Below are 19,959 nucleotides of genomic sequence, written 5' to 3'. Positions count from 1 at the left end.
AAAGCGCCGGCACTCCCTACCACCGAGTGCCACTTTTAAAAAAAACTCAGACTTTGTACTTTGCAGGCCGTTTACAAAGTGCCGTCAATTCCGTTGTCTGGTTTTTTTGCACAAGTGTTTTATCACACTTTGATACATATATAGAAAAGCCGTAATATATATATATATATATATATATATATATCTGCCAGAGTCACCACCGGCCAGGCAACTCTGTCCGTTTTCCAGAACGTACCCGAGGAATTAGCCATAAATGAAGTAAAGTGTCTGCCCCCTCAGACACTGAGGTGCTCTTCAAGAGGTTATATATTTGGAAAAAGTCCCCTTTTGTGAAGTAGCACTTTCCTGGGTACTTTCAAACTGACACCGCTAGCCAAAAAATGTTCTGAAAAACAAGTTCCTGAAAATCTCCGGGCACCCCGCCAACCCCCCCTGCCAGAAAATGCACGTGTCCACCTCGGCGGGGTGCGGCCCGGTAGTCCTACCGAGAATGAGGCCTGGGGGGCCCGCAAAACGGGTCAATCGCAACTTCATGCGGGCTACCGGCGGCAACTCATTAACCAGCCTCCGGACACTTGTGCCAGAAAATGCAGGTGCCCACCTCGGCGGGACGGATCCACCAACCTCTGCGGGAAACCATGCACCGAGCCTCGCGACCGCCGACCGGATCTGACTTCATAGACTTCCGTCTGTGCTCACATTTTTGCTCTGCGGGCACAGGGAGCCTCCAAGTCGGCAACACAACCGCACCCTCGGGTGCTGGCTTTTCACTGGTTCACCATTTACTGCCGGCCTCAACCAGGATATTGGGTTCATGTCACACTATCTGTAACCCCCACAACGTGCCTGGATGTGCAAAATCTCACTAGCTGTCCTGTCTGGAGACAATACACATCTCTTTAACCTGTGCTTAATGCTCCCTCCACTCACATTGTCTGTATCTTTAAGACTTGATTAGCTGTAAAGACTCACATTCCAATCATTATTCATGTAAATTGAGTTTGTGTCTTTGTGCCCTGTTTGTGATCAGAACTCCCACCCACCTGACGAAGGAACAGCCTGTTCCGAAAGCTAGTGGCTTTTGCTACCAAATACACCTGTTGGACTTTAACCTGGTGTTGTTAGACTTCTTACTGTGTTTACCCCAGTCCAACGCCGGCATCTCCACATCATGACTACATCTGAAAGCCAGCAGCTCCAGTCGTGCAGCACTCCCTCAGTATTGCAATGGAGTGTCAGCTTAGCTGTTTGTGCTCAAATCGCCAGAGTGGGACTTATTCTCAAAGGCGAGAGGGCTACAGCTGAACGTGGGTATGAACAGCATACTTAAGACCTAGAGAGATGTTCTGCTAAGGGAATATAAGCAGTTCAGGGTTAACTTAAAGAGCACAACCACAAAGGTGGTTGTGGATTACTGTCCGAACAACAAAATTGGCATGGGATAAATAAAATCAGAGTTGAAAACATGGCATAAAGATTGTTGTGGGAGCCATGAGTTTCAAACCATGGGGCAATGGTATTTGTAGAGCCCCTAACAGTGGATATACAGGAGAAGATTTATATTAAAAGATATGAGGACCTTTCCAACAAAAGTACTGCAATAATCGTGGGTGATTTTGATCATGTAGATTGACAATAGTAACCTAGGAGAGATTGTAAGAGTGCATTCAGGACAGTTTCTTAGAACAGATCATTGTAACTTACCAGGGCCAGGCTATTTTAGAGCTGGTTACATGCATTGAGACAACAATTAATTAATATTGTAGTGAAGGATCCTCTAGACAAGAAGGATAATAATACAATTGATAGCATTTCATGTTTGGTTTAAGGGTGAGAAATTTAGGTCTGAAACTAATGACTTAAACTTTAAGTAAAGGCAATTACATGGATATGAAGACAGAGTTGCAAAAGTGGAATGGGTTAATAGGTTGAAAGATAAGATGGTAGAGAAGCAGTGGTAGACATTTTAAGGAAATATTTCATAATTCTGAACAAAGATATATTCCATTGATAGAGTATTTATCAGAAGCATGCACTACTTGTGGCAAACTAAGGAAGTTAAGGGTGATATCAAATTGAAAGAAAAGGCATACAATATTGTAAAGGTTAATGGTAGGCCAGAAGATTGACAGTGTTTGAATTCAGTGAAGGACGACTAAGAAAATAATAGAGGGAGAATATGAGAGAAAACTAGCAAGAAATTTGGAAGGAGTGATAAAAGTTTCTGCAAGTAAAAGAGTAGCTGTTCTCAATTATTTTACAAGTGGGAACAATTTCTCCTTATTTATTAAGAAAAGCCAAGCAGCATGCCTTAATGGCTATCGTCCAGTGGCTCTGACAACTATCATTTATGAAGTGCTTCAAAAGGTTAGTCATGGCACGAATCAATTCCAGCCTCCCGGACCACCTGGATCCAGTACAGTTCGCCTACTGCTGCAGCAGGTCCACAGCAGACGCCATTTTCCTGGCCCTGCACTCAACCCTGAAACACCTAGGTAACAAAGACACCTATGTCAGACTCCTATTTATTGACGACAGCTCAGTCTTCAACACCATTATTCCTACGAAACTCATCTCCCAACTCTGTGGCCTGGGCTTCGGCTCCTCCCTCTGTGACTGGATCTTGAACTTCCTAACTCAGACCACAATCAGTAAGGATAGGCAACAACAACTCCTCCATGATCTTCCTCAACACCGGTGCCCCACAAGGTTGTGTTCTCAGCCCCCTACTATACTCCTTATACACCTATGACTGTGTGACCAATTTCCCCTCCAACTCGATTTTCAAGTTTGTTGACGACACCACTGTAGTGAGTTGGATCACAAACAATGACGAGACAGAGTACAGGAATGAGATAGAGAATCTGATGAACTGGTGCGGTGACAATAATCTTTCCCTCAATGTCAACAAAATGAAGGAGATTGTCATCGACTTCAGGAAGCGTAGAGGAGAACATGCCCCTGTCTACATCAATGGGGATGAAGTGTAAAGGGTCGAGAGCTTCAAGTTTTTAGGTGTCCAAATCACCAACAATCTATCCTGGTCCCCTCATGCTGACACTATAGTTAAGAAGGCCCACCAACGCCTCTACTTTCTCAGAAGACTAAGGAAATTTGGCATGTCTCGCCAACTTTTACAGATGCACCATAGAAAGCATTCTTTCTGGCTGTATTACAGCTTGGTATGGCTCCTGCTCTGCCCAAGACCGCAAGAAACTACAAAAGGTTGTGAATGTAGCCCAATCCATCACGCAAACCAGCCTCCCCTCCATTGACTCCATCTACACTTCCCGCTGCCTCAGCAAAGCAGCCAGCATAATTAAGGATCCCATGCACCCCAGACATTCTCTCTTCCACCTTTCTTCGGGAAAAAGATACAAAAGTCTGAGGTCACGTACCAACCGACTCAAGGACAGCTTCTTCCCTGCTGCTATCAGACTTTCAAATGGACCTACCTTTCATTAAGTTGATCTTTCTCTACACCCTAGCTATGACTGTAACATTACATTCAGCACTGTCTCGTTTCCTTCTCTTTTAACGGTATGCTTTGTCTGTATAGTGCGCAAGAAACAATACTTTTCACTATGTTACTACATGTGATAACAAATCAAATCAAATATTCTGTCCAGATCCTTTATGATTTTGAATACCTCTACCAAATGTCCTCAACCACCTTTTTTTTTTGAAGGAAAACAGTCCTCTTTCTCCAATTTATCATCATAACTGAAGTTCCTCATCTCTGGAGCCATTCTTGTGATTCTTTTCTGCACCCTCTCTAATGCCATCGCACCCTTCTTAGAGTGCAGCGCTCGGAACTGGATGCAATACTCTAGCTGAAGCTGAACTAGTGATTTATACAAATTCAACTTAACCTCCTTGCTCTCGGACTTTATGCCCCTATTAATGAAGCCCAGGATATTATATGCTCTATTAACTGCTATCTCAACCTGTCAGTGATTTGTGCACATTTACACTCCAGTCCCTCTGCTCCTCTACCCCTTATCCTGCATGTTCTTCCTACCAAAATGAATCACCTCTTAATTCCCGACATTGAATTTCATCTGCCACTTGTTTGTGTGTTCATCCAACTTGTCTATGTCCCTTTGAAATTTTACACTTTATTCCTTACAGTTCACAATGCTTCCAGGTTTTATATCATCTGCAAACTTTGAAATTGTGCCCTCTACTCCATGGCCTCAGTAGCAACACTGATCCCTGGGGAACTCCACTACAAACTTTCCTCCAGCAGGAAAAACATCCATTAATCACTATCTTCTGTTTCCTGTCGCTCAGCCAATTCTATATCCGTGTTGCCACTGACCATTTTATTCCATGAGCTCTAACTTTGCTCACAAATGTGGAACTATATCAGACGCCTTTTGGAAGTCCATGTACATTACATCAACCCTCCCTGTTACCTACTCAAAAACTGGAAGTTAGTCAAAGATGATTTTCCCTTAAGAAATCCATGTTGGCTTTCCTTAATTGTTCCACATTTGTTCGTGTGACTATTCGTTTTGACCTGAATTATTGTTTCTAGTGGCTCGATGATTTACTGAAAATTGAATTGTTTGCTTAATAATTGTGGTAGACATGGATTGAAAGAAAAGTCATTCCTTCTGCTTTGAGTATTTATATAAATATTGTAAAATTGAATGCCACTGTACAGTCTTTCTGGAGTTTATTTTTGGCCGGTATTCTGAAATATGTCTACTATTGAATATAAACTTCCAGATTGGAGCCTCCTAAAGATCTGTTCGTTGTAGTACTTTAGAGGAAAGAAAGTATAAATGTACACATGTACGTACAGATGTACATGTTGGTCATCCAATGTTTTGTGTTACATGTACAGAAAAAATCACTTCTATCAATATCTATGCTTGCTCCCTCTACACTTTTTATGTAATTCCCCATACACTTCTTTTGATTTAAAATTTTATTTTATAAATATGACCTTCAATTTTTTTCTGCTCTGTTCTCTGCCCCCTTCCTTTATTTTGTCATTCCTCTTCCCCATCCTCCCCATCTTCCTTTTCAGATACTTTCATGTTATAACCAGCGATGGTTAATGCTGGTGGAGGCAGATAGAGTAACTGCTAAAGGGAATTGGATATACTTGAAAAGAAAAATTCTTGTAGTGTTAATGGGGAAAGTGCACATTTGATAAATGTCAATTAGACATTTATCAAATGAGATCTTGTTATGGCAAAAATAGCTGTGACATTTTCCATCATAAGTGAGTGTACTTCATTGTGTGCAAATAGTTTCGATACTTGTAACGCATGTTAAACCACAATTTAAATGCATTTAATATGCAAGGCTTTCTTTTGTCTCAGTTTTTCATTTGACCAGGGAAGAAGTAAGGCTTACATTAACACTGCAATGAAGTTACTGTGAAATTCCCCTAGTTGCCACAGCCCGGCGCCTGTTCGGGTCAATGCACCTAACCAGCATGTCTTTCAGAATGTGGGAGGAAACTGGAGCACCCGGAGGAAACCCACGCAGACACGGGGAGAACTCCACATAGACAGTGACCCAAGCCGGGAATTGAACCTGGGTCCCTGGCGCTGTGAAGCAGCAGTGCTAACCACTGTGCTACCGTATTTCCTCTGGTCTTTTGGCATGAGAAGGCCACATTTATCATATGCACACTTTTTTGATTCATGTTATTTTCTATGCATTTTGTTATGCAGAGAGCATTGGCTTTTGTTGTCCTACTTTTTCCCCTTGTGGAAAGGTACCTCGATATGCTCCTGAATCATTTCTCCATTATAGGTAGCCACTTGTTAATTTAGCATTTACCTGCCAATCTTTGGACTGGATCCAAGTTATCACTCTCATCCTACTAAAATTGGCTGTTCTCTAGTTAGTGTATTACCTCCAGGTTGTTCCTTTTTCCATAGCTAACCTAATTGTTATGATACTATGATCATTATTACTGATACCGGGTTCGATTCCCAGCTCGGGTCACTGTCTGTGTGGAGTTTGCACATTCTCCTCGTGTCTGCGTGGGTTTCCTCCGGGTGCTCCGGTTTCCTCCCACAGTCCAAAGATGTGCGGGTTAGGTTGATTGGCCAGGTTAAAAATTGCCCCTTAGAGTCCTGAGATGCGTAGGTTAGAGGGATTAGTGGGTAAATATGTGGGGGTAGGGCCTGGGTGGGATTGTGGTCGGTGCAGACTCGATGGGCCGAATGGCCTCCTTCTGCACTGTAGGGTTTCTATGATTTCTATGATTTCTATCTTACGCTGCCCTACTAACAGTTGATCCGCTTGACCTGCCTCATTCCACAGAACCAGATCCAAACAACATCTATCTTGGGCCAGAAATACTGATCTAGAAAATTCTCTTAGGAGTTTATTGTCCCTCTCTCTGCCTTGACATTACTACTATCCCAGTCTATATCATGATAATTAAAGTTGCCCCACTGCCACTACACTATCATTTTTTTCACCTATCTGACTGGTGTCTGTGCTATAATTGTTTGAAAAAACAAGCGATTGTTACAGTAACCGTTTTCAGATCCTCAACTCACCAACTCTCTCAAAACAAAAGTACATTTCGAGTTGAATTCACTTTCTCCTGGGTAATCACTAATTAAAATTTAAGACAGGTATCGGAAATTCACAGCAGTCCAATCTCATATTCCCTGGAAAGCTACAATCAGGACAGAATGGGAACATGTCTTTGAATGCATTTCTGTCTCTTCCCTTCTCTTGAAGTGCTGGTACACACTATGATACAATTCCATAGGTGCTGACAGCCACTGATTCAAGTGGTCAGTCTCCACAGGTGAATCTAAGCAGAGAGTATCAGCAAGTTATTTAAGTGTGGGTGAGCAAAACATGTGTTCACAAATATGAGCTTCAGAGGGAGTCTTGTGCATCGTGATCAGGAGCCTTGATAGATTTTTTTTCTTCTTTCCACTTCTTTCCATAGTCTACTTAAATCAAGGGAATTATAATGAAATGAGGATAGAGTTAGCTAAAGTGGACTGGGCGGATAGATTAGCTAGAAAGACAGTAAGCAAGCAATGGCAGACATTTTAAGGAGATAGTTCATGACTCTCAACAAAAACATATCCCAGTAAGGAGGAAAGATTCTAAGAGAAGGTTAAACCAACCGTGGCTAACCAAGTGAGTTAAGGAGAGTATTAAGTTGAAAGAAAAAGCATATAAGGAGGCAAAAATCATTGATAGCCCTGAAGACTGGGATAAATTCAGAATCCAGCAAAGGAAAACTAAAATGATAGAGAGAAAGTAAACTGAGGGCAAACTAATCAGGAAAATAAAAACTGACAGTTGAATTTATTTTAAATAGAAAGAAAGAGGTCAAAGTGAACATAGGCCTCTTAGAAAATGAATCTGGGGGGGATAGTTATTGGAAACGAGGAAATGGCAGAGGAATTAAACTGATATTTTGCATCAGTCTTTATGGTGGAAGATACTTCGAACTCCCATTAATACTAAAGAATATGGGAGAAGAACTAAGTACCACTATCATCACTAGAGAAGTAGTATTATAAAAACTAATGAAGCTAAAGGCAGATAAGTCCCCTGGCCCTGATGGTTTACATCCCAGGAACCTAAAAGAAGTAGCTACAGAGATAGTGGAAGAATTGATTGTAATTTTCCAAAAACCCTTGGATTCTGGAGAACCACCGGAGGATTGGCAACACCTCTATTCAAAAAGTGAGGGAGGCAAAATCTAGTAACTGAAGGCCAATTAGTCTAACATCTATTGTTGGAAAAATGTTGGAATCGATTATTAAGGAAGAAATAGCAACACATTTGGGAAATCATAACTTAATCAAGCAGAGTCTGCATGGCTCCAGGGATCAATGCTTGGTCCGCAACTGTTTATAATGTATGTTAATGACTTGGAGGAAGGAAGCGAATGTACTGTTGCCAAATTTGCAGACAACACAATAGATGGGCCGGCAAGTTGCAAGAGGGATGCAAACAGTTTACAAAGTGATATTGATAGGTTAAATAAGTGGTCAAAAAGTTGTCAAATGGAGTAGAATGTGAAGTTGTTCAATTTGGGAACAAAAGAACAGAGTATCACTTAAATGGAGAAAAACTGCAGAAAGCTGCAACACAGATAGACTTGGGGGGGGTACTTGTGCACGAAAAACAGAAAGCTAGCGCACGGGTGCAACAGGTAATCAGGAAGGTGAATGGAATGTTGACCCTTATTTCAAGGGGTTGGAGTATAAGAGTAGGGAAATGTTGCTGCAACTATGCAAAGTACTGGTGAGATCACACCTGGAGGACTGAGAGCAATTTTTGTCCCTTTATTTATGGAATGATATTCCATTGGAAGTAGTTCAGAGAAGGGTCACTAAGATGATCCCCGGTATGGAGGGATTGTTTTCTGAGGAAAAGTTAAATAGATTGGGACTCTATTCATTGGAATTTAGAACAATGAGAGGTGAAACATATATGATTCTTAAAGGACTTCACCAGGTAAATGCTGAGAGGATGTTTCCCCTCATGGGAGCATCTTAGAATAAAGGGGCACCAATTTATTAACACTGACATGAGGAGGAATTTCTTCTCTGAAGGTTGAGAGTCTTTGGAATCGCTTGCCATAGAGCTATGGAGGCAGAGTCATTGTGTATATTTAAGGCTGAGCTAGATTAATTCTTGATCAGTAAGCGAATCAAGGGGAAAGGGGAAAGGGCAGGAAAGTGGACATGAGGAATGTCAGATCAGCCATCATCCTATTGAATAGCAGAGCAGGTTTGAGGGACCGAATGGCCTACTCTTTCTTATGGTTGCTACTACCGCCCCACTCTTGTCAAAAAGAGCAGAGGCAGGCTAATTGCACTGCCTTCTGTGCTGTACCAGCTAAGATTGGATAATTGAGCCCAGAACAAGAATTGAAGAAGCTTCTTTGCCTGCTTGGCCTAGTAGCAAAGTGCATTAACTTAAAGTGCTGAAGGTTTTTTGCATTGTATCTTTACATCATTCATTGGAACCTGTTGGTTATAATTTTGTTGGAACTCGCTGTTAGATGAAGTGTCAGATATAAATGCGTCATTTGTTCCCAGGCATTGAGCAAATTCTGTTAAACTGGGTATTAATCAAACTGTATTCCTGCTTTATTCACTAAGCTGCGATCATTGTCAGATGAGACAAGATTCTATTAAATTACTGTTTCTGCTGTCTAATTTTGAGGCGTTCACACAATGGGAATATCAATTTAATTCTCTGGAAAGGCCAAGTAAGGTAGTGCTCTCCTAATTGTCACAATTTCTGAGGTGACCTTCAATGATTAGATCATCTCAGTGGATTGTTCTGGGGTTTCTTTTCTTATACCCATCCACCTCCAGTTTCTTCTGTATCCATTGGTTAGATTATATATTGTAGCTTCACTGAGTGAATGTAAGGGTTTGTGTGCCAAAGCTCTAATCTGTTGTAAGCTGCTTAACAAGCAGAGGAGGACTACAGCTACCAAGCCGCCAAATGCAGGGCTGCTCTTTGGCAAAAAAATCCTCATCATTTATGGTGTAAAAATGATAAACTAAGGCTTGTGAGCAGGAGGCAGAGTGATACATATCAACCTGACACGAGCATCTCTGTAATATTCTTAGTCAAGTCTGTTACACAGATTTGTGTACAGGGTCAGAGAAGAGAGTCCTATTAAAAGAAATATGTTAACAGCAAAAAGCAAAGCTTTTTGAAACAATTCAAATTTTGATTTAACCCATATATTGAGAGCCTGTGCAGCCCTGCCCTTACTGTCTTACTGGTCTTCAACATCTCTATGTGTGGTCATTGTACAGTATCCTCTCAGCATGCTGGTGCTGTGGTCATGTTATCTATTCCTCACATACCTCTCTCTCTACCTCTCCTTCACTTTTCTCTGCAGCTTGCTCACTACCGACAACAAAAAGCAAAAGGTGACTGTTCGGATTCGACGAAAAAGAAGAAGAAGAGGAAGAGCCAGGCTTTCCATCAGAATGACCTTCCGTCGGAAGAGCACTCATTAGCTGAAAAGGATGGGGCTATTGTGGGACAGGAGGTAAATCATACACAAGTTACATTTAAGGATGTGAAGGAGTGAGCCAGCTTCAAAATAAATTAAATAAATTGTTGGGAGAGGCTGCACAATCCTACAAAATATTAATACTAAATGCTTCAAAGCTACATACAATAATTTTACAGTTTTATGATTTTTATATAATACATGTATTTAATGATACCATAGTAGGTGATGTTAATAAACTTTTGGATGCAGATCTAATATAAACTGCTTCAGTTTTCAGAACTGCAATAACTCGATGTTCAATACAAATTGGTGAGCTGAAGAGGTTTCCATAGCATTCTCAATAAAAGTTGCCAATTAAAATGTTCCTTATGTCCTGCCATGTGGTAGAGCAATGATTCCACAGCTAACATTTTGCACTATTTCTTTCAGCATCACCCCTCTTTCCCCATCCCACCCCCATCCAACTCTGTAAAATGAATTTTAATTATTGGTATGTACTTGAAAGAGTTTAGCTTTATTTGCAGTTTGCTGGTTCACTGAGACCCTTAAAATTAATGTGACTCTTTAAAAACTGCGTAGCAAGAATCCCAGCTATTCTGTTAGGGATTAATAGATGATTTCTATTTTTGTTATTTTTATGTACCTGCCAAAGTAATTTATAATGCAATAGGGTAACAGTGCTATACAAATTGGATTTGTCTTTCCACAGATATAAAGATGTAACAAGCCGAGTTCATTATTGCAGTTGTTTAGCCATGAGGAAGTGAAATGTAAATCATCTTGGTTCCTGTCATTCACCTTCTGAGGTTCATGAAGTCCAAGGTTGGCCTTGCTGTGAAAGACCCATTGCTCTCCTGCACAGAGCAGGAGGAAAACATTTGTGCCTTTCTGGCTATGTAGTTACAGAATCCACATTGCTGTAAAATTTAAACTTTCAAAAAGTTAATCCCAATTGGGCAGCACAATGGTTAGCACTGCTGCCTCACAGCACCAGGGACCTGGGTTCAATTCCGGGCTTGGGTCACTGTCTGTGCAGAGTTTGCACGTTCTCCCCGTGTCTGCGTGGGTTTCCTCCGGGTGCTCTGGTTTCCTCCCGAAACCAGCAGTCTGAAAGACGTGCTGGTTAGGTGCATTGGCCATGCTAAATTCTCCGTCAGTGTACCTGAACAGGTGCCGAAATGTGGCGACTAGAGGATATTCACAGTAACTTCATTGTAAGTCGGCTTATGACTAATAAATAAATAACTTTGATTCCTGGAGAAGTGATCACCACTGAACTCCACAAACACTCAAAGCTGATTGATAGAAGTCAAGGTGACTCAGATACCACTTCTCCAGGGCTAAATAGCTGAGGGAATGAACTTGGCAAGTATATTGTAGGAACAGGTGTAGGACCCTTAAATTTATTTTGCCATTCTCAAATCATTGCGGATCTGCACCTCAATGCCATTTATCCTGCTTTGAATGATTTGTGCTCCTTTTGAATTATATTGATGATATCATTACTGAATAAAAATATTTTCTTTATTTATTCACCATCATTTATTGCCCTTGTGAAGGTTGTGGTGCACTGCCTTCATGAGCAGCTGCAGTCCGTATGCTGTTGGAACGCCCACAGTGCTGTTAGGAAGGGAGTTCCAGGGTTTTGACCCAGCAACAGTGAAAAGTGATGACATAGTCCAAGTGAGGATAGTGTGTCAATTGGAGGGCAGTTTGCAGCTGGTGATGTTCTCCTGCATCTGCTGCCCATCTCCTTCCAGTTGGTTGATGTCAAGGGTTTAGATGGTGCTGTTGAAGGGGCCTTGGTAAGTTGCTGCAGTGCATCTTGTAGATGGTACACACTGCTGCCACTGTGCAACAGTGGTGAAGGGAGTGAATGTTGAAGGTGGTGGATGGGATGCCAATCCAGCTGGCTCCTTTGGCCTGGGTGATGTCAAGCTTTTTGTGTGTTGGAATTGCACTTACCCAGGCTACTTCACACTCCTGGCTTGAGCTTTGTAAATGTTGTGCAGGCTTGGGGAATCAGGAAGTTTGCAGATTTCTCAGCGTCTGTCTAGCTTTTGTAGCCATAGTATTTATATGGCTGGCCCAGTTCAGTTTCTCCAGGCTGTTGATAGTGGGGGATTCAGCGATGGTGATGCCATTGAATGTTAAGAGGAGATGGTTGAATTCTGTCTTGTTGGCAAAGGCCATTGCCTGGCACTTTTGTGGCATGAATGTTACTTGCAGCTTATCAGCCCATGTTTGGCTGCATTTGGACATGAACTGCTTCTGAGGAGTCAAGAATGGTGCTGAACATCGTGCAATTATCTGTGAACATCCCCATTTTTGTCCCTGTGATTGAAGGAAAGTAATTTAAGTAGTTGAAGATGATTGGGCCATGGACACTACCCTGAGGGCCTCCTGCAGTGTTGTCTTGGGGCTAAGATGAATGACCTCCAATAACCACAACCATCTTCCTCTCTGCTAGGTATACCTCCAAGCAATGAAGTGTTTTTCCTTTGATTCCCATTGACTTCAGTTTCGCAGGGTTCCTTGATGCCACACTTGATCAAATACTGCCTTGATGTCCAGGACAGTCACTCCCTTCTGACTCCTGGGTTTTCAGCTCTTTTGTCCACTTTTGGTCCAAGGCTGTAATGAGGTTAGGAGCTGAGGGTACCTGGTGAAAAACAAACTCAGGATCAGGGAGCAGGTTATTTATTGCTATTTGATTTCTGTTTGATAGCACTGGTGATGACCACTTCCATTAATTTGCTGATTGAGAGTAGACTAATGGGGCGTTAATTGGCTAGATTTGTTCTGCTTTTTGTGCACAGAGCATTGCTGGGCAATTTTCCACATTGTCAGGTAGATGCCAGTGTTGTTTCCAAGTGGAACAGCTTGGCTAGGGGTGCGGTTAGTTCCGGAATACAAATTTTCAGTACTATTGCTGGAATGTTATCAGGACCAAATAGTCGTAGCAATATCCCAGTGCCTTCGTGTTTTGCCCATTCAGATAAAATGACTTAAAACTTTTTGTTTACTTATTTCCAATACGTACCGTACTCCCTGATTCACTATTACTGTTAAACTCTTTCTGTCCCACTCAGCTTGTCTTTATCTATATAGAGATACTTACTTTCCTATTGCCTCAACTTTTTATGTTTGGATTTCGAAGTCTCTTGACCGCGAACCCTTTCTGTTGGCTTAAAGCCATTTTCTCTACTGTGACCGTGTTTGCTGGTAAACTCATCCACCCTGCACACAAGTTGCAAGAACCTCAAATTGTTGGACAGTTGTAAGGACTGAACCTCTGCCATTGCATGGGTCCTCATGTTTGCCTCATTCTTAATCAGACCCAAACTGTCCCTGTCCATGAACCAAATGAACCTAACCAAGCAGTGTGACTGACTCTTGGAATAAAATGTCCAGTTAACTTCCATCAACTCTGAGCTTGAAGTCCCTCGAGCTGCAGTTGCTGAGAATCAATCTGCTGTTCATTAGATCCCACAGGCTTACCCACACATCTTTGGACTGTGGGAGGAAACCGGAGCACCCGGAGGAAATCCACGCAGACACGGGGAGAACGTGCAAACTCCACACAGACAGTCACCCAAGCCGGGAATCGAACCCGGGTCCCTGGCGCTGTGAGGCAGCAGTGCTAACCACTGTGCCACCATACCGCCCTACGGGGTAAAATCTTAAAAATTCACCAAGCAATCTGCCTGCTCATCTTATTAAAACCTTGAACACGCAATTATTTTTTTCAGCTTTCAGTAACTGGTACATAAAGCAGCATCTCCTTTCCCCTCTGCACTGAATTTCCTTGGGCTTCCTCGTTGCCATATGTGCTCCCATTCTGTGCAGATGGAAAACCTGCCTGCTTTTATACAGGGCAAGTGACTCGCACCCAAATTGCAGCTGCTACAGTACCTGGTCACATTTCAGTGGCAAGTGCATCAAGTGGACAGCAGCTGAAGAGCAATTTGGTCAAATTACTGATTTCATCCATAGTGAAACCTTGCAGTTGAATACCTTCCTCAATGAGTTCAGGCTCACATGAGTTACTTAACATGGCTGGGGTGGTGAAAAATGAGGAGTCTTGCGTCTCCCCTTGGTATCAGCCATGTTTCTGTTGTAGCTCCCTCGCCTCAATCTCAAGATTTTGGGTTCCGAGTGCTGCGTGTCAGAGGTGCCATCTTTTGGGTGAGAAGTTAAAACCGAGTCCCTATGTTTTCTTGGGGAGGAAAAAGATCAGCCAGATATTTCCATCTCCTTGTATTTCTTTAAACAGTTTTAGTTCCTCATGGGTGCCCCGCCCTTTTTGTTTCTAGTCACATTCCTGTTCATCTTCATGTCTCCATCTAGATGAAGGCCTATAAGTCTGAAATCCACAATTACCCATTCCTTCATTTGCTATGGACTGACCTGCTGAGTTTACAGTGATTGCTATTTCTCTTCTTGAATTTTGTTTTTAAAAAAAAATATTTTAAACTCTGCTTTTTTTCCCGTGATTCCTTTTTATCAAAACTACTGTGACGATTGATTTGAGATCTGAGTGCAACCTCTATGTTGTCTAAAAACATCAAAAGGTGACTTATTACAAATTGCTAACTTTGATTTTCCTGTATGTTATCTTTATTGCCTTCATCTTTGCTTTCCTCAGGCTGATGGTGAACTATCGAGCACAAGTACAGTGGAGGACCTCACAGTTGAGGTGAGCTGTTGATCTAAATTCCAAATTTTTCTGTATGATTCAGAGCATCTTTTATAGCTGTTTGGCTGCTACGTTCAGGACTTAGTTTTATAATTAGAATCTTTGAAACTCAGATCCACATTCTTCCTGCAGTATTGCTTTGTACTTGCCTCTTCAAGTCGCATACTGCAAATAATTTGTTTTGTGAAGTGATGTTCAATGTAACTATATGCAGTATTTTGCTGCAAAAGTTTCTCTTCTATTCCTTTATACCTAGATTGCATTCTGTGCACTTATGTGCCCACACAAACATTTGTAAATTCATAAGTGAGATCTGATTTTGCTTGATATTAACTATATACCAAAATCATCCAAGAACCCAATAAAGGTATTTGATTTGTGCAACCATGGGAATCCCTGTATCTTTGCTTTCTGTATGTTGTGTTTCATGTTTCACTCCATTCCTCCTCCATTCTCCAATTTTCTATCCATTCTCTGAAGATTAGACTAATAGGCAACCTTCCCATGCTTTTATCAAGTGACCATTCTTTACACGAGTCAAAATGTTGTCACGCTACAATGATGGAGGGTGGAAAAAAAACAACTTGATGGAAAGCTAACTTGACATCCACTAATGTACACTTTTCAAAATGTATCATTGACAGTTGGCACCCTGGCTCAATGCGCTTCCTTCTTTGCATCAGTCTGCCTATAATTTAAGGAATCTGAGTTGCATTATCTAGATAATTTCATGATTACACTCTCTGAATTGGTTAGTTTTGATAGGATTGGTTGCCAATTTTGGAAGCAATGCAATTCCTATGGTATGTTGGCTCTGTATTTGTATCTGACCCTCTTTTCATTTCCTCAATTGTATACTTAATTACATCATTTAAAATCAAATAAAAGCAAAAGGAAAGACCTTCACATCAAATTATCTCTTCCAGGTGGAAGAGGTGAATAACAGTACAGAGTTTGTCCAAACGGAGCTTCAGGTCTGCCAGTTAAGAATAGTCCAGCTTGAAGAGCAGTTGCAAGGCAAAGAAATGGCTTTGGGACATCTCAGTGCTAAAGTGGAAGACCTTCAGGATCAATTGACCACCCAGGAGAGTGAGCAAATGCAGCAAGTATGGACGAAAAATACTCAATTCAAACATCTGATTAAATCATTTTTATGCTTTTTGAAATTCTGTGCTGCAACTGAAATGAGCTTTAATTCAACAATACAATCATCACTTACCATGCAACTTAGAGTCTCACATCTTCTACTTTGGCATATCCTGACAATTGGATTTGGCATCTGACTACACAGCTCAAAAATTGAGCTCTTGAAGAAAATTCTGGGTGCAAAATAAATTCTTGGCTCTAAGGGAACCTTTCTGATGATTAACTTTTTAATTTAAAAAAAATATTTCTCTGATATTTTGCACATGCTGAGTCATGGCAATTTATGGTTCTGTGAACAGTGGTTGCCTTCTGGTACCTTGCTGAAGTCAAAATTTCTTCTGTGAGCCTAGACTTTAGAGTGTTGGTACGCTATTTGGAGGCCAATGCATCTAATTCTGCCTTTGCCTGACATTTATACATAGAGATTTCCTATCTAATAGTGATCAAGAGTAGGTTTTGAGGGCAGCGATAGAGCCCTAATACACCATAATTCCAGTCTGTTTAATTTTTTTTCGATGTGGTTTTGTGTTATGCCAGGTGATATCTCTCTCGTCACATCTCAATTATTAGTATAACAGAGAAATGAATAGCACTAAAGAGTGACAAATTTTCAGATTATTAGAGAGCCACATGAAAGATAGGTCATACCTTATGCATTCTTCTTTTTGAAGAGGTAGCTAAAGTAGTGGTTCGGGGAATTGTCCATACATGTTATTCATTTGGACTTCCAGAAGTCCCACATAAGAGACTGTTAACAAAAGTTAAAAATTATGGACCTAAAGATGAATTATTGAACTGGTTAGGAAATTGGCTGAGCAGCAGGAAACAGCATAGTGATAATGGGTAAGTGCTATAATGTAATAAGTGTGACCTGTAAAGATCTATGTTGGGATCTCAACTGCTCAGTCTTTATTACGGACTTAGGATAGAAAGCCACATATCCAAATTTGTCAATACCATCAAGGCGGGCAGTATCGACAGATAAAGTGAATGAATGAACAAGATTATGGCAAAAGTTTTTAATATAAGCAAATGTGAGGTCACCCACTTTTTTGTAGAACAAGTAAATACTGAAAAGTTAGAAACAGTGGGGGTATAAAGAGACTTCGATGTCCAGTATATAGATCATTAAAGTACCATAAACAGGTACAGGAAATAATCAGAAAGACTAATGGAATGCTAGACTTTATATCTCGAGGACCAGAAAACAAAGGGATAGAAGCCTGCTATACAAAATCCTGTTTGACTATGCCTGAAGGAAGGATATACTGGCCTTGGTAATTTGATCGAAGTTTTCAAGATATTAAGGGAAAGAAATGGTCCTAGACTCACCAACCAGAGGAAAGAGGTTCTCCCTAAGGAGGCATTATCTTAGAAAATAGAGCCAGACCTTTCAGAGTGAAATTATAAGTTTGGAACTCTATCCTGTACATATCAAGTGATGATTGATAAATTGTTACATTTCAAATAGAAATGGATAGTTTTTAAAATCAAAGATGTTTAAGGAGTGTGGAACAAAGATGTGTATATGGAGTTAGATCATGGAGTATATAATGTTCTCATTGAATGGACGAACAGTCTCGGGGCTGAATGGCTATCCCCCTTTTACTTAGTCTTGTGCACTTTTAATATCGTGGAGTGTGACATTTTTAATTTTTCCAGCTATTCTGTAAACTTGTGGCTTTTTAGAGAAGAGATTTTCATTTTCTTGAGGCTGACTTGGTTTAATCATCAGGTCTCCAAGAATGACCAGTGTTTTAATCTAATTTCCCCATAATTTTTTTTAAAGCACAATAACTCATACAAATTCATTGTTTCCAACTGCCATGTACCGAATATTTGGCTTCTCGATTGGGGGTCAGATGAAGAGAGAATCTTGAAGAGATGCATTGATTGTTTTTTCAATGTCTAATTCTTGATCAATCTTGCTTATTATGTATAGTATTTTGCAATGAATTTCTAAAGTATTTTATTTTTCCTCCACTCTTTGACTTTACCATGTTTCAAATTGGTCATGTTAAACCCAAAGTAATATTTTTTGCAATAAATCTATCTCTTTGCTACTTTGTAATATGCTTGGGTGAGAAAGGTGACTTTGGGCCTGTGGGGCTGGTCATTAGCTTAGAGGCAGTGAGGGCTAATTTGAGGTAGGGTAGAAAGGGTCCTGGTGAATTTAACAGCAGGACTTGATTAACATTTTTTGTCTGTTTCCTGACCGCAGTCTGCCTGATTGTCAGGGGGGTCAATAGGCCTTCAGCATCAGGATGTAGCTGGGCAGAGCACCAGAAGAGATCCAGGATGGTCACTGGTGGGCAAGGTTGGAGACTTTGGGGAGTAGGGATTGGAAGGGTCAGTGAAGTGGGTGCAGCGATGTATGAGGGAAGTCAGTTGACATCAGTAGGTAAATAAAAAGGCACTAGCTCCAGGATCCAGCAATCCCTACCTCCCCGTTATCCGAGGTCCAGGATACCAGGAATGCCCAGATTAAATTTTTCATGGTGACTAATTTTGAAACCGATAACCTTTATTTAAATGATCAAATTGCCAACTGCAAATTGATTGATAGCCTACTTCTGTTAAACTGGAGATTGGCAGTTTTCAATAAAATTGCTATTCTTGCTGAGTTGTATTGCAAGTGGCTATGTCTTCCAGTATTAAATTTCACTTCTGTTCTGTGAACCTGCAAGTATACCATAGTTTGGCATCAAGGCCATTAACTTCATGGGCTTGAAAGTTTTACCCAAACGCAGCTCAACATTGGACTAGTGATTGAAGAAATACTGTACACACGAAGCATCATTAATTGCTATATCATTTTCATAATATTTAAGAAATACTTGCATTCATAAAGTGTCTTTCACAACCCATGTGACACTCCATTACGGCCCTTTGTTGGAGTTTAGCCCTGTTGCAATGTTGAAAGTGCAGCAGCCAATTTATGCACAGCAAGGTAAACAGTGATGTGATAATGACCGGGCAATCCATTTTATTGTTGTTGCTTAAGGGATATTGATACCAGTCAAACTTTTCTCCTGCTGAATTCTGCGTCACATGATCTTTTATGCCCATCTGAGAGGGCAGGTTAACATATCGACTGGAAGAGGATGTCCTTTTCCTTTTGCAGCAGTCCCTCTGACACTAAAATGCTAATCCAAAAATATGCTGTATTGGAGTTAGAACCATAAGATATAGGAGCAGAATTAGACCATTCAGCCCATTGAGTCTGCTCTGCAATTCAATCATGGCTGATATGGGACTCATCCCCATTCTCCTGCCTTCTCCCCGTAACCCTTGATCCCCTTATTGATCAAGAACCTATCTATCTCTGTCTCAAAGACACTCAAGGACCTGGTCTCCACAGCCCTCTGTAGCAATGAGTTCCACAGATTCACCACCCTCTGGCTGAAGAAGTTCCTCCTCATCTCACTTTTAAAGGAGGGTCCCTTCACTCTGAGGTTGTGCCCTCGAGTTCTAGTCTCTCCTACTAGTGGAAACATCCTCTCCACATCCACTCTCTCTAGGCCTCTCAGTATTCTGTAAGTTTGTTAGATTTCCCCCCCACCCCCCAATCCTTTTAAACTCCAAAGTATGAAAATCTGTCCAAAACTCTAACTCTGTGGTGTCAAACTTATTTTTGAAGAATCTCATATTTCCCTTTTGAGTGACTTGCAACTGCATACTAGAATTTCTATGATATTGGCGATTCACAAGGCTTTATGGCAAATTGTACCTAGAGAAATATATAAGAAGAAATGTATATTTCGGTGTTCTACCCAAGTCTTCAAACAAGATTTCAGTTGTATGCAGAATTTTTAGTTATTGTTTGACATTTTAATTTTGTATCCATGGCAAAATAACCTGGTCAAAATCACAGAGCACAGAAGGAAGGCGATTTAGCTATCTTGCTTCTTGGGAAGGGCTATCCAGTTAACCCTTTGCCCAGTGTTGTAACCTGAATCTTTTTCTTTCCATTTCAAAAATAGCCATTGGTCATGGTTCCGCCACACTTTCAAGCAAGTATTTCAGATCATCATAATTCACTGATGTTTATTTATGTATCATGTTTTCTCTGGTTACTGACCCTCCTAGCAGTGGAAAAAGTTTCATTTTACTCTCATCA

General features: G+C 40.9%; 1 protein-coding gene across 13 annotated transcripts in view; it reads left to right on the top strand.

Moving 5' to 3' along the window:
* Positions 1–19,959, top strand: part of pcnt (pericentrin) — a 215,747-nt gene that overhangs the window by 22,047 nt on the left and 173,741 nt on the right. For all 13 annotated transcript variants that reach the window (XM_078228833.1, XM_078228839.1, XM_078228838.1 and 10 more), the window contains exons 2-4: positions 9,875–10,027; positions 14,643–14,693; positions 15,620–15,799. In XM_078228833.1, coding sequence (XP_078084959.1) covers positions 9,875–10,027; positions 14,643–14,693; positions 15,620–15,799 — 384 coding nt within the window. The remainder of the gene's footprint in view (positions 1–9,874; positions 10,028–14,642; positions 14,694–15,619; positions 15,800–19,959) is intronic.

The sequence above is a fragment of the Mustelus asterias genome, chromosome 14, assembly GCF_964213995.1.
Source record: "Mustelus asterias chromosome 14, sMusAst1.hap1.1, whole genome shotgun sequence".
Taxonomy (NCBI): Eukaryota; Metazoa; Chordata; class Chondrichthyes; order Carcharhiniformes; family Triakidae; genus Mustelus; species Mustelus asterias.
This window is presented reverse-complemented; position numbering and strand designations above follow the sequence as displayed.